This window comes from Podarcis vaucheri (assembly GCF_965113315.1).
Source record: "Podarcis vaucheri genome assembly, chromosome: 11".
NCBI lineage: Eukaryota > Metazoa > Chordata > Lepidosauria > Squamata > Lacertidae > Podarcis > Podarcis vaucheri.
Genome location: NC_138749.1, coordinates 28,802,739 through 28,818,509, shown reverse-complemented (window position 1 = coordinate 28,818,509; position 15,771 = coordinate 28,802,739). Strand labels below are relative to the sequence as shown.

Sequence of the window (15,771 nt, the reverse complement as noted above, 5' to 3'; positions counted from 1 at the left end):
CATTCAACTCCACCCATTTCTATTAATGCTCCTATTTCTCAAGCTTAATCATGAATACAGTTGTTTGCGGCTGAGGTTTGCCTCAGATTTCTGCTGTGATTAAAATAGCAGAATAAATGTCTGCTGCTGATAACAGCCAATTTAGTCTTGGCCATGAATCATAGACACATAGAATTGTAGAGTTGGAAGGGACCATGAGGGCCATCTAGTCCAGCCCCCTGCAACACAGGAATCTTTTGCCCAATGTAGGGCTTGAACCCAGAACCCTAAGATTAAGAGTTTCATGAAGTATATGCTGAGCAAAAAGACAAAGTGAAACATGGAGGAGGAATGGAGGGGAAGCTGGTAATGAGGCAAAAGCCTGTTGGCTAAAACCCTCTGTCCCACTTTATAACTTAACATTAAATAAGGACACTGCGTAGGTCAAACAAGAAATAAGTTATCAGGTAGTTAATGAGCCACAACCCCTAGAACACTCACAAAACACTGAGGTTGTTCCTATCCATGCACCAACACCACAGGCAAGAGTGGCAATAAGAAGTGACTATGGGATCTAGGCAGGATTTGTGTAAGAGATTTGGGACACACACACACACACAGTAATTTCTCATTTAACTGAAAATAATCTCAAATATAAAAACAGCAGACATTATATGGACTAATTTCCAAACAGTGATTTGGAAGCTGGGAGCATAAGCAGGGCTTGTACCCTTATATCTCCTTCTCTGATATGGGGTGCTGGTCTTTCCTAATGTTCTCTACTAATAGTTTGTCATGCTGTACAAATTGCCCCCAAACCATAATTTTAAACCATATTCCAAAGTGGGTTTGCAAACTGGGAGATGAGCACTAACCATGGGTTACTGAGTCAAACATCGTTGCAAATAACAGCAAAAAGCTAGGAAATGGAGGAGGGTATGTAAAAAAAGCAGTGAAGGGGTGAGCAAATGAGACAACAAGACAGAACACAATAAAATAATTCAGCAAAATATCCAGACCACACTTTGGAAAATGTGAAATGTACCGTCTGAATTGAGCAACTGGATGAGAAAGGGGTTGAAAGGTAAGCGGCTGTCTAATGAACCCAGCTATGTTTTGAGTTGGCAATATAAACTTAGCAATATAACAGGAATGAAAGCTCACAGTAAATTATTATTTTCTTTTGGAGAGGAGGGTATGGAAGGAAGGAAGAAGATTGGCTGCTAGAGTATTAGGAACATCATAGCTGTTTACCTACCCTGACCCAGGACATTAATCAATGCCAGCTCTAAATGTTCCCTTTGGTTGAACATTGTAACTTGACAAGTATGCCTTTGGTTTAATAAGTTAAAAAGAAATGAAAGAGCCTGAAGAGATGTCACAACTTCACATCTCAAGAGTAAAACATTGCTAATTACTGAGTATGTAAGAAGATATATGAAATAGCAGTGAGGAAACCGTGGCATGCATGTCAAAGGTCCAAGTCACATGCAGTGCCTGCAAGAATGGGTTCCTGTGCCATTCATTTTACTGTTGTAGGTTATTCCTCAGCACTGAATAAATGGGGTGTACTGATGATATGGAACTGTGAAAAGTGGTAGGGTAAATGGTTTGCTTGGAAAAGATTTGAGGTCTAATTTCTGGCATCCCCAGGGAGGGCAGGGAAATAAACCCTGTTTGAAACCCTGGACAGTCTCTGCCTATGACCATCTGCTGTAATGTTGCAGCCTATTACTCAAAACTGACGACACTGAGCTAGCAGGATCACTGATGTGATTCAGAATAAGGCAGCTTCCCATGTTCCAGTGTACTCATCAGAGCCCTTTTTACTTGTGGTATTTATGCTATAATTATAAACTTTAATACATTAGAGCCAAATGGTTAATACATAAATAGGAATTTAAACTTTTGTTTTCAAAAGCACCAGATATAAGCAATTTCCAATTACTGGCAAAAACTACCATCAGGAATGACCAGAACAGTAGATTGGGGCCACTGGCATCACTGCTGTTTACCAGGTAGGGGTGAGGCAGCAAGGTTGGAGCTCTGTGGGATTGGATTGGCTGGGGTACCTGTGCAGCCCTGACCTTGCAGATGTCCTGACTCACCCCTGATTCATCTAGGTAAGTAGCAGTAATGTGGAGAGGAAAGGGAAGAGGAAGTTTCCACAAACATGTAGATGTGTGAATGAATGGAAGACCTAAAAAAACCACCTCTGGCATTCTGTGCATAAGGTTACTGTTCCGTTATTATAGATACCAAATAAAATACTCCTTTACTCACACAAAAATAAGTCATTTTCTAAATGACAGCAACTGCATTACATTTAGGAGCCGAATGTACTGCTGTTGGTTTGGGGTGCTAGAATTTGTGGGTGCCTGGATTTAGTAAGTGCTGGGCTCAGCTTTCCATGTCCAGGTCAGCCTGATAATGGCCAACTCTTTAAGCAAACAAATGGGGCAGGGAGATGGGTGATTAATAAAGCAGAGATTCTGTGCCAGCTGGAAAAGAGAGAACCTCTCCCTGAGCTCAGAATTAGGTAGAAGGACAAAGGCCAGTAGTAGAATTTCAGGATTGCAGTTTGCCCTGGTGTGCTCTGGGGGAAATGGTTTTTCAGTCAGTAAGCTGAATCAATCTAGGCAGCTGCCTAGTGCAAAGTTAAGAGTTACGTGACAGGGAGAGAAGGGTAAGCTGCAGGGCAACAGACAAAATATCTGATGCCTTCTTGAACCCAAGACTGTGCCTATAAGAGAAGCAAGACCCTCTTGGAGTGTAATGCTGTGTCTACCCCTCCATCCTAGGCTCAAGTTGTATATATGTGTAAATAAACTAAATATCATAAAGACACCACGATCTCCACTATGTCTCTTTTCCAAAGGAAACAAACCCTGAGTATGCGCCTGCACCCCTAGAATCTTGCACTGCTGTGGAGATTGGGGTGGTGTCTAACAGTATCTTAACTCAATAAAAAGGCAAAAGCTATTTCCAGGAAACAAGGACACGCAGCCCATTTTACGGTAATCTTCTAAGTGTTTATAATGTGTAAACATAATATAATGCCAAGCAAGTGTTTCCACAATTCATGGAGACATTTTGGACTGGAATTGCCTAACAGTGTGGCTATTTCCTCAGTTTTTAAAGTCTAAGGCCAATCTACAGGCAGGAGTCCTGTTCTCATATCCTGGTCCTAAACTAATATACATGGAAGGAAGATTCACAGACTTACATAACGACATTTTTTAAAACCAGAATGCTAATAACATGGAATGTACATTATCCTATCATTAAGCAATGAAGCATGCTATTCTAGGAACTATTAAAATTATTTTTTTGGGGGGGTGGAATCACTGCTTCATGCCAAATTATCTTCCAGGAGGTCATCAAATAGCTAATGCAAAGCATATATCACTTGCGTTCTGCATGGCATTCATTAGAGCATTTGTGCTCAATCTGTGTTTAGTGTGAGCTACTTCATCTGGCCTAGTTAGGGTATTAAATTTCCAAAGACATGCAAATATATTTCATTTCTTACCAGCTGTATTCACAACTCTGTTTGCATGAATTATTCCTTGTGGAGTTTCAACTTCCCATGTTCCATCTGCTCTAGATTTTAGGTCAGTTACTTGGACTGGATAATTTATCTGAGCACCATATTTCCTGGCCCCTGCAGCCAAAGCCATGGTGAGTGAGTAAGGGTCAATATGACCATCTCCAGGGTTGTACAAACCAGCTAAAACCTAAGTGGGTCAAACAAAATGAAACTGTGTTAGTATTGTTATGTTTTCTTAACCAACATGTTAGAAATGGAGGATATCTACATATTAGGACTTCTTTGAACAAGGAACTGGAGACTTGTGTGTAATTTCTAGGAAAGAGAAATTCAGAATCTGGATGTAAGAAAAAACAAAATAGCTAAGGGTTTCAGCAAAAACCAAAAAGAACAAATATAGCATGGAAATTCAACTTACCTCAATGTTAATCAAAGATATTCATTAAAATCAATGGCTGTATCAACACATAACAGTAGATCAAAAATAGTGTCTTTTTTACATGAACTGATCAGACTTCCTTCACTCCTACACATTGTAAAAATCATGATCCTTTACTTAGTATTACTTCCAAATCAGAGATTATGATTTGTTTCATTCAAATAAACCACAACTGGTAAGCCAATAACAAATCTTGTATTTGCTTGGAGAGAAACAAACCCCAATACCTAGTCCGGATAAAACGCAATGCCAGAGTTCACTGTTTGTTTCTCAACAGTGTGAATGCAAAGAGTGAAACAGGTTCAGCTCATGTATGGTAAGCCACAGTGTAGGTGGCTTTCCATGACATGGAAATGCAGCCAATGGGTGTTTTGCTACTCAGTTCAGGAGAACAGAATTACAACCAGTTTAGGTGTGCGGAACCTTTGGCCTTCCAGATGTCACTCAATTACAATTCCCATAGGCCCCTACCAGTGCTTTTTCGGGGGGGGGGACAGGGTACACATACCCCTAAACATTTTGTGAATCTAAGTTTGGCCTCATTGAGGGGCAGTATTTCAATATGAGTAGGAAAATGAGAGTACCCCCTAAACATTTTTTAAAGAAAAAAAGCACTGGCCCCTACAATACATTGTTACTGTCACGACGATCAACATAACTACAGTGGTACCTCGGGTTACATACCCTTCAGGTTACATCCTCCACTAACCCAGAAATAGTACCTTGGGTTAAGAACTTTGCTTCAGGTTGAGAACAGAAATAGTGCTCTGGCGGCGCAGCAGCAGCAGGAGGCCCCATTAGCTAAAGTGGTGCTTCAGGTTAAGAACAGTTTCAGGTTAAGTATGGACCTCCGGAACGATTAAGTACCGTATTTTTCGCTCTATAACACGCACCCGACCATAACATGCACGTAGTTTTTAGAGGAGGAAAATCTGTAGGCATGCCACCCGTAGGCATTCCCTCCAGAACACGCACAGACATTTCCCCTTACTTTCTAGGAGGAAAAAAGTGAGTGTTATGGTGCAAAAAATACGGTACTTAACCCGAGGTACCACTGTACTCAAAGTGTCCTTTGTTCCCTCATCTGAATATCTGGTGGCTGTTTCTGATCAAAACCTTAGGAATTACGAAGGATTTGTAAAACCAAGAGGCCAATATATTTACACATATTAATAAAGGATTCTTCTACCATGTCCAAGTTGCTCTGCTTCATTTTTGCAACACTGATAAAGTTGGTTTTGAATAGATCACAAATATACGTTGAACATTACAATACTGTCAGATGCTGAGCCTTCTGCAATAAATCCTAATAGTCAAGTCTTGCTTCTGTACCCAGCACAGCCTGCAGAATGCCAGTAACATTTCTGCACCTGTAGCTCCTGTCAGAATGACCTCTCACCCAGACTGAAGCTCATTCTGTAAATGACACACTAAGCTGGATATTGGATACATAAAAATGGCACCCTCTGTAAAATCTGCTGCCTGAGGCAACTTCTTTCAAATGGTTTCATGTTAGGAAAATTTAATAGAGTTGTGTACTATAAAATAATCTTCAAATTTTGAAGAGGGATATTGAATCATAGAGTCATATTTTCTGCATGTAAAATAAATTTCACATCATTTGGAAATAAAATAATTGAATTTGTTTACCTTTTCCATGTTTATTAAAGGGAATAATTCTTGTACTCTCTCTGGCTTGATAAGATACTGCTCTGCTAGGTGCCAACCAGCCCGAGACATCTGGTATTTAAATTCATCCACCCTCGTTGGAGTTGAAGCAATTCTAATACTTCCTGGCTGATGAAACCCAACAGCCTAACAGGAACAGAAAAAAGACTATCAGGTTCCCAATATAGAATACTTACAAGCAGTCCAATAAAGTCCTAAATGATAACCTAACCATGGCATAGTGTATCTTCAGAAGAGGCTACAGAATAAATAATGAGTTGCTATAATTAACTTTATAGTTATTTGAAATGTACCAACAGATTAACCACTTTATTTTTTAGTTTTCTTTTCAATTCTGTTTAATTCTGGGCACCACAATTTAAGAAGGATACGTCTGACAACAAACCCCAACTACTGGATTCTTTTGTCCCATCTTTTTGTGCCTGCTAAACAGCTGTGTCATGCTTATGATATTTTATTCTCTTGTTCATTATGCTGTTTTAAATGTGCATTTTATATTTGACTTCACTTAGCAATTGGGTTTTTTAATGTTTAAGTTTTATGTTAACTTTGTTTGAGTTAAATATGTATTCTGTAGTTGACCTCCTTTGTAATGTTTTATTTTGAAATCTTTAAGATAATATTTTAGTTTTTCACTAATTATGTTGCTTTGACTGTATACTCTATATTTGACTTTCTTCAGATTGTTTTATTGATGTTTTAATATGCTGTAAACTGCTTTGAGATTTTTCTTGAAAATATAAAGCAGTATAGAAATGAAATAAATAACAAAATAATAAACAATAATAAACTGGAACATGTGAAGAGGAGGGCGACCAGGATGATCAAAGGTCTGGAAACACAGCCTTATGAGAAATGGTTGAGGGATTAGGGTATGTTTAGTTTGGATTAGAGGAGTCTGAGAGGAGATAGGACAGTCATCTTCAAGTATCTATAGTGCTGTCACACAGGAAATGGAACAAGCTCCAGAAGGTAGGACCCAAACCAGTGGCTTCAAGTTACAAAAAGGAGATTATGAACATCAGAAAGAACTTTCTTACAGCAAGAACTGTTTGGCAGTGGTGGACAAACAGAAGTTTCTAATAAGAGGCTGGATGGCTATCTGACATGTATGATTTAGTTGAGATTTCTGCATTGCAGGAGTTTGGACAAGATGACCCACAGGGCACCTTCCAACACTACAATTCTATTATTCTAATACAAGTCATACTTTAATGTTCAAACATATTTTTTAAACACTCATTACTATTTTCCAAAGTAGCAAACAATAAAACCAATCATTAAAACAAAAAAAGGGAAATTATTTGCCGCTCCACCTTCATGAAGTTGAATAAGATGGCACTGACAAATTGCCATTATCATAGTATTGTGAGTTTGTGTGGTGGGGAGATGTTAGCCTGTATCCCTGAGCCACTTCTAATTCCTGGGTCTAGCAAAGATTAAATTGTTGGAATAGCCAGGCCAGATTCTTGACCAAGGGTGCAAGGGAGCCTGGGTACACCTCTGCATGTATGCTCCCAATGACATGCCATTTGGACCCTTGCCCTTCTTGGATGATTAAGGCTAGCAAGGTGGTAATGATTCACTGGGCCAGAGATTTTGGGTATAATATACAGTTTGAAGATTGGGTTAAAGTATGGAATGATAATTTGAGATTTACAGCGTGCACCACGTTAAAGGAAAATGTTATGAAAATGGTATCTAGATGGTATATCACACCGGTTAAATTAGCAAAAATGTTTAAAACTTGTAATAAGTGTTGGAAATGTAAAGAAAAAGAAGGAACCTTTTTTCATATGTGGTGGGAATGTAAGAAGGGGAAGGGGTTCTGGGAGATGATATATAATGAGTTAAAGAAGATGTTGAAATATACTTTTGTAAAAAGACCAGAAACCTTTCTCCTAGGAATAACAAGAAATGAAATAAATAGAAAGGATTGTAAACTTTTTCAGTATGCAATAACAGCAGCGAGAATATTATTGGCCCAAAAATGGAAACAGGAAGAATTACCGACTCTGGAGGAATGGAGAATGAAGTTAACGGACTACGCAGAACTGGATAAACTAACTGGAAAAATAAGATATCAACAAGATCACAAGTTCACTGAGGACTGGGGAAAATTTACAGATTATTTGAAGACTGTATGTGATGAACAAACAACGCTAGTGGGTTTTGAAGAAGCTTTGTAAAAGTATAAGGAATATTGCAAGAATGTAAATATGTTCGAAAAGGTATTTTAAAAGGCGATACAAAATTTGGGGAATGCGTAGATAAAAATTTTAACATGGATGATTGTCAGAGAAGCTGGAAATATGTTATTTGTGAAATTGTTGGATTGGTGATATTTGTGTAAAACCTAATAAAAAATTTATATATATATTTAAAAAAGGCTAGCAAGGTGGGGGATAAGACTGGGTGAGTTCAGGATGTGGTGAATGGGTCTCTGTATGAGGAGGTGGAAAGAAGGAAGGAATAGTGCAGCCACCCCTGTAAAAACCCACCCTAGACTCAACAATATTTAACAACCACCACCTGGTCACTGTCGAGTTGCAGCTCGCTTTCATGTACAAGCAATCATTTTCCCACAGGTCACAAATACCCCCTTTGCGGGGAGGTATTGAGAGGGTTGTGTTTGATGCAGCTGCAATAATTCCTGGACCTCAGCCCCTTGGCTTTTGAGCTATAGTGTGCCACAGGGCACTATGTTGTCTTCAGTGCTATTTAAAATCTACATGAAGCCACTGGGAGCAATCATTAGGGAGTTTCTAAAGTTGCTAAACAACCCCAAGCATGCAAAATGTTCTTGCTTTGTGCAGAATGCTGTATTTCACAAGATTTTGGATCTGTAATAAATATATTTAAAGATAACACACTTGTCCAGTCTCATCTTCTAATTGTTCATAAAGCTTGATGCTGTAGTGATGGATCTGCTTCAGATTTATTCCAGGGTGGAAATACGTTGTCAAACCTGCCTTTTAAAAAAGAACAAAAAAATAGGATACAAATGAGGGTGTCTTCAACAAAACATTGCAGCGTGGAATGCTTCTGTTCATGGTTCCAGTCGCTCCACCCCACTCCATCCCCACTTACCTGTTTTCCTCCCCCTTCCCCACTAAGCATGTTGGGTCCCCCACTGAGCTTTTTTGAGCTCCCCACTCTGTTGAGACAATTTGTTCCACCACTGCCACATTTGGGGTTTTATGGAGGTGAGGGAGGAGAAAGACACATTTGTGCCCAATCCCTGCTACATTAAATTATTTAATTTCTCCATTAACATGTATGAGCAACTCTCTTTTTCACCCCTGGGAAAAATGAAAAAGAGCTTCTCCTTGAGAACCAAGAAGTGACCTATTTGAACACTGAGACAGTTCCTTCTACGTAGCTATGCTTCTCTGTTCTCAGTTCTAGCCATTTTACTCTATACTCCTTCCACCCAGTTTCCCCCCTCTTAGTCCCTCAATGTTCCATGCCACTGAATTATTATGGAGCTGGGGTTTGGGGGGGGGGTAAGGATTTTCCCTCTTAAGGTTTTTCTTTCCATCAGATTTGTTTTACTTGTTCATACCTTAGAGCTATACTTCTCTCTTGTGCATAAGCATGAGCATAGGAAGACTAAAAACAGTATTCTTATATAGGCTACACTTTGCATGCTTCACTGAAAGATGAAATAATCCCTGTATGTTGTATTCTGCAAATCTAAGCTGCATAATTCTGGGAGTTCAATTTATTCATTGTCTTAAAACCTGATCCTATCCTTTGGCTGGAAACGAATGGCATAGAAGTAGGTTCATTCTAGCACAACATAGTTCATAACCAGCAGTCATCTCTACCTTACAGGAATGCAAGGGCAGGGCCTTACTACAATTCTGCTCTAGTGCTGCCTGTATCATACTAGTTAGTGCTGCCTGTACTTCTATGATCAATATCCTCAGTGATATCTATACTGCAGGAGTGTTTCAAAACATCTGCAATAGGCTTTGCCAACCTAGACCAATTCCCTCACCACTTCGATGTGTAAGTTTGGGATGGAGAATTAGCGATAAAAGAGAGCTAATGGAGAGCTCCACTGGGCTCAGAAAGCATTCTCAGAAAATTCTTGGAAAGACTTGAGTTTTCTCAAAGTTTGCAACAGCTTTAATTATGAAGCAAGCCAGAGGAAGCTCTTCTATTCATAATCGCTTAAGTGGTTAACACTGAGTGAATTCACTGAGTTCAATGGGACTTACTCTCAGCTAAGTGTGTATCTGATTTCAGCCTAAAATTTCAATGGCAAGCACATCAACACAGCTTGAGAATCAAATGCTGAGAGCAGCATCAAATGCTCAAGGAATTTATGGAACCAAAATACACACTGAAGTTTGGTCTTGGGAGGACACACTGTGCAGAATTATGCACACAAAATTTGAGAAAGAGTCACTATATTTCATAAAGCCTATCAAGTGCTACTTTGATAATTTACAATAGTATATGAATATGCAAGGTGACTAGAAATGTATACCACTTCAGCAGATATGGTACATGTTAGTAATGTCTAATTTGGCTTTACTACAGCCACCACCACTGACACATGATATGATATCTAGGATTACCCTGAGGCTGCAAGCTACTGAAAACAACTTCTTCTTGGTAACTAGCTAGGTCACTGCACAGTTTGCGTAATATGGATCCAGCTACTAATCTGTAATTCCCACATGGAGCAGAATGCCTTGCATAACTACAGAAATATAAATAGATTGTTTTTCTGTGAATGCTATGGTTAGTATATGCAGGGAACCTTGCCAAATGGTCTTCCTCTCTCCATTAAATCAGTGTAAGAGTTGTTCACCTTTCAATGCAATCCTGACAATCTTAACGAGGCAGAGGCAGAATTAAGATACAACATTAACTCAGGTCAAACATTGGAGTCCTGTCACTTTCAGAGATGTGGAACTGCTAGTCTATGTGTAGTGATGTAAGAAGGCATTGTTTTCCATTCCTGTATTTGTAAGCAGGCAGCGTTGCTTCCACCCCATTGTAGTCATCATCTGCCAAAAAGTATGCTATTCGTCTTGCTGTCAACTGTAGTGAAATTACCTAACGTGTAATTAATTATATAAATTATGTTGTCGTTACATTATTCCACCCCATTCATTTCAATGCAAAGGAAACACAATGAAAATGTGAGGCAAAGGTAATCAATTACGTATTGCTTGCAGGCTGAAAGCAACAACAACAACACTGAATGCTAAACACATTCACTGGATTGATTTCTGTTCCAGACATGGGAAAATAAGCAAACACTGCCAATTGCCACTCCTGTTTCTGTTTTCTTAGGAATTCTCAAACATCCCTACCCATGGGTCAGATACACCCCCTGGGGACCCTTCATCCACCCTGCAGATCTCTGTACCTCTGCCTCCCCACCCCTCCATAATTAGTCTTTTTAAAAGCCCTCTATTGGAGGCAATAATTGCCTTTTTCATGCATAATTGTGGCATGAGGCATCTTTTTGCAGGGAAGTTGCAGCTGATGAAGAAAGGTCTAAAACTCTCCTCCTTGTGTGCTGTGCCTCCCCTGCAAAAGAAAACCTAGTGTTGCAAAAAGGCTTCTATTGGCTTCAGTTGTATGGGTAGGGAGCAATCTTCCTGAAAAATGCAGGTGGTACAAGAAGGATTTTGCTGCTTCAGAAGACACAGAGGTGTACCTAGGCTCCCTTGCACCCTTGGCAAGGAGCCGTAACTAAACACGTTAGGTTCTTTTTTTTTTGAAAACTGCTTCCGCTTGCTTAGGTTACATGCTATAATGGTAGCATTTGCGAGGCCCAACTTCAATTGCCAAACATGCAATGGATGAGCTATTCTGTCACACTCCCATAGTAAACATCAGTAATTAATGAGTTTCAGCTCTATGCAAATTTCCACTGTGTTTCTGAGAGACAATTTAATGAGTTGCGAAAGGCTATATTTAGAATGACAATAATTATATAATTTATGAAATTGTTATTATCTAAGCAACTAGAAATCGGATGGCTTGTTTCATATTTAATATGTTAAAACTTTCCCTTACTGCATGCCATGTAGATCCAGCAGTGAGTTCAGACTTTTCCAACAGAAGTACGTCTTTCATGCCAGCCTTGGCCAGGTGGTAGGCAAGACTAACACCAACACAGCCACCTCCAATAATTACTGTTTCTGCTGCATCTTTCCATCTTGCTTCTATAGAAGGTTTTTCTTCCCTAGGAAAAACATAGAAACAGGAATCTTGCTTCTTTGTCTTTTTTATATACTGTATTTCTTACGTATTTTACATAAATAGTTCAAGAAGTATATTGTCATCCCTAAGATAGCAGAGTGAAAGAAGCCTCAGTTTAAAAAACAAATTATATAAAAAATAAATAAATAAATTATCAAATTCCCCTCTTTCCTAGAGAATGAAAATCAAATTCCCTTCTTTCCTAGAGAATGAAAACAGCTAGCCAATTATGAGACATTTGCTGCACTTTGTGCGATTATGAGACTTATTTGCTGCACTTTGTGCAAAATCATAGCACAGCTGGTAGAGCATGAGACTCTCAGGGTTGTGGGTCTGAGCCCCATGTTGGGCAAAAGATTTCTGCATAGCAGGGGGTGGACTAGATGAGTCTCATGGTCCCTTCCAACTCTACAATTCAATGATTCTATTCATAACACTGTTCCTTTCAGAATGACACCCACTACCAATCCACTGAGAGTGCTTCAAAATATTCCCCTCCCATTTTATCCAGGTTGCGAAACGAGGATTCACTGAGAATGCTTTCAGCTAATCACCCTGCTGCTGCCGTTGCTGCAAATCTGAGAGGAGCTTAGTTAACACACCATTCCAGACACTGGGGTAGGAAGCAGCAGAAAGAGCAGGCAGGTTGTGCCACTTTTGTTTGAAGCAGAGGCAATGAGCCACAGCAAGATTTTTGGTTTCCGTGCTGGAGGGAAAGACTCGCTTTCTTGCAGTGCCATGCAGAACCCCCCTGCCTGCCTTCAACATCTCCATTTGTCCTTCTCCGAGTCCCCAGCCTTGCTTTCTTCCCCTGCCACACACTCACTTGTGTATGTGTCAACTCTGTGTTTGCTTCCATATAACCTACTTATCGAGCTTTCATCCTGCTTTGTTTGCAGGGCCAGCCAACCCATGAGGACAGGTGAGATGACTGCCTCAGGCGGCAGGATGCACAGGGGCAGCAGGTCCCGGTGTAGATCTTTATTCCTCCTTTGTTCCTGATGTAGGTCTTCACTCACCCCATTTTTCTTGGTGGGGTGGAGGGCACCATTTGGTGGTTCACCTCAGGTTCCAAAATGTATTGGGCTGGCCCTGTCTGTTTGTACATGTTTATGGAGCTATTTATTGAGCATTCATTCTTATTCTTATTCCTCGTACCTACGGGACCGCCTCGCCTGGTATGCCCCACGGAGAGCCTCAAGGTCCATAAATAACAACACCATAGTGGTCCCAGGCCCTAAGGAAGTTAGATTGGCTTCAACCAGAGCCAGGGCCTTTTCAGCACTGGCCCCAACTTGGTGGAACGCTCTGTCTCATGAGACCAGGGCCCTGCAGGATCTGATTTCTTTCCGCAGGGCCTGTAAGACAGAGTTGTTCCGCCTGGCCTTTGGCTTGGAGCCAATTTGATTCCCTCCCCCCCCCATTTTCTTTTTTCTTTTCCTTCTCCTGCAATGAGGCTACATTTTAATATTTTAATGTTCCATTATTTTAATGTTGTATTTTATTTTTGTTTTTAAGTTGTAATCATTCATCTTGTTTTTATTATTGCTTGTAAGCCGCTCTGAGCCCGGCCTTGGCTGGGGAGGGCGGGGTATAAATAAAAAATTATTATTATTATTATTATTATTATTATTCTTTTGGCAGGGAGGTTATACAATGGCGACAGTCTAGAAGTGCCCAGTGTGTGTTTCTGGATTAAGTGAGCTTGCCTCTTGTGACCTCTGGCTCTGCTTATCCCTAGCTCCAGTTGCTGTTAGCTGCCCTGCCCACTGCCCTACCAGCTCAAGTGAGGAGCAGCAGCCACCACCACTGTTCACTACTCACAACCATTCACAGGCTCATTCACCCTAAAGGCAGCTTCCATATTGAGCTGAGGTACACCAATTTAATGTTCAAAAGTCTTCAATTGTGTTTACCTTTCAGTGTGTATTAATGATACACCATGTGGGAATGGACACAGAATGGACCTCTCTCAATTTTGGTTGATCTCTAAACACAAAGGTTATAGTTGTGGGATGGGGAGAGGGAGGGACATCTCAGTGTCACCAACATGCAAGGATTTTGGAGAAAGTATTTACCTTTTTAGCTAAGGCATTTCACACCTGCATAGGAGTTACAAAATATGGGCTACAACAGGATGCACACAAATGCACCCCCAAAACGCCTCCATAGACACTGTTAGAGGAGAAAAAGGCAATTTTGTAGAGTTCCAAGTATGCCAAGAATGGATCAAAGGCAAGCAGGAATATATGCAGCCTTTTAGAAATGACTTGTGACATTAAGACCTGGGTTCCAATCCTTATTCAACCACAAAGCTTCCCAGATGACAAAGGGATGAGTTTCTTTCCGCTGTTGTGAAGATGAAAGAACAATGTATGCTACCCTGAACTCTGTGAAGGAACAATACAATAAAAATGTAACTAAATATTAATTTGACTTCTCACAGGATCTACATTAAATTTGTTCAGGTGTAATTCACCCTGCTATGTTTTAATAATTTCACGCATGTAAAACGCAACCCCAAGTCTCTCTGCCTCAGACCAATTTCACGAAATAGGAGAAACATCCCTTTTTAAGTCAGGAGCACCCCAAAACTTCCCAGTCTCGGGTCTGGGACAAATTACACCAACAACAACACCACAGAGCAGCTTGGCTGCCTATGCACACAGAATCAGCCTTTATTTCAGGCCAGACTAGAGAATAACGCGGCTAGAGAAGAAGTGGAGGCAAGAGCCTGAAGCTGGACTCACCACCTTTCAGTGGTCGGGCTGCAGGCAAAAGGCCGAGCAGGGGGCGAGAAGGCGGGCTCCCTGCCCCACAGCTTTGGCGGGAGCGACCGCAGGGCTCCCCGGAGCATGGCTTCTTCTCTCTCTGTCTGTCTCAGGAGATGGTGGCTCGGCCAGCCGAGGCTCTTTCCTTCCCAATGTGCACCCCGCTCCCGCTGCTCCCCACAAGACAGACAGGCTGAGCCGTCGTTTTCCAGTTGGCAGAGCTCACTCTGCGGCCAATCCCCACGGCGGAGGGAACCAGGACCGCCCCTCGAAGGCGAAAGAGCAGCTTATGGGGGTGTTGTTATTATCTTTAAACCTTTCTCCCTTTGAGGGGTGGGGGAAAGGGAGCAATAACTGCTGGGTGGGTTCCCCCCGCCGAAATGGCTTCTCGGGAGCTAGGGATGCGGGTGTCAGGGCGAGGAGACAAAAACTGAGGCTCAGGGGAAGTTAAGGAAGAAAACGACATTGGCGCCGTGAGGGGAGGCGAAACGCGGTGGAGGCGCGCCCAAACCTAAGACCAACTCTTTCGTCTTTTAAAAAGTGCTTTTCCTCCTGCGCCCTCTCCCACCCATTGTAAGCGGCCCATGTTTTTATACCCGGTAAAGATACATATTTGGGTGAGTGGGGTTTAGGAAAAATGACTTGCTTCCTGCAGTGAGGAATCTCAAAACCTTGGGAAGTATACACGAAATCCTGAAAATGGCCGTTGGAAGCCAGCTTCTAACAGCACACTGAAAAATATGATGCATTTGTGGCATCCATGAACTAGGCGCTTGAGGGAGGCGAGGGGAATTATGTGGGAATTTGAAGCATTGCTTCCTTTTGCCCCGTAGCAGTGGCGTAGCGTGGGCTGTCAGCACCCGGGGCAAGGCAAGTAATTTGCGCCCCCTAACCCGTGGATTTGCGCCCCCTAACCCCCAGATGTTGCGCCCGGTGCGGCTGGGCCCCCCCTGCACCCCCCACGCTACGCCACTGCCCCGTAGGAAGCTGCCATATACTGAGCCGCACCATCGGTCTATCTTCCGCAGTATCGTCCACACTGACTGGCAGCGGCTGCCCAGGGTTTCAGTCACGAGTTTTCCCCAACTTGGGACCTCCTGCATGCAAGGCAA

At 41.5% G+C, this 15,771-nt stretch overlaps 1 protein-coding gene across 3 annotated transcripts in view; it reads right to left on the bottom strand.

Annotated features, from left to right (window-relative positions):
• Window positions 1-15,486, bottom strand: part of DMGDH (dimethylglycine dehydrogenase) — a 43,563-nt gene extending 28,077 nt beyond the window's left edge. For 2 of the 3 annotated variants that reach the window (XR_014212105.1, XM_082191901.1), the window contains exons 1-5: window positions 14,639-15,486; window positions 11,703-11,871; window positions 8,531-8,629; window positions 5,619-5,783; window positions 3,512-3,716 (exon numbers count right to left, since the gene is read on the bottom strand). Coding sequence is in view for 2 of the 3 variants with exons in the window: in XM_082191901.1 (XP_082048027.1) it covers window positions 3,512-3,716; window positions 5,619-5,783; window positions 8,531-8,629; window positions 11,703-11,871; window positions 14,639-14,745 (745 nt within the window). In the remaining variant the exon portion in view is untranslated. The remainder of the gene's footprint in view (window positions 1-3,511; window positions 3,717-5,618; window positions 5,784-8,530; window positions 8,630-11,702; window positions 11,872-14,638) is intronic. The other variant, XM_082191902.1, reaches the window with a different exon arrangement.
• Window positions 15,487-15,771: the final 285 nt, after the last annotated feature.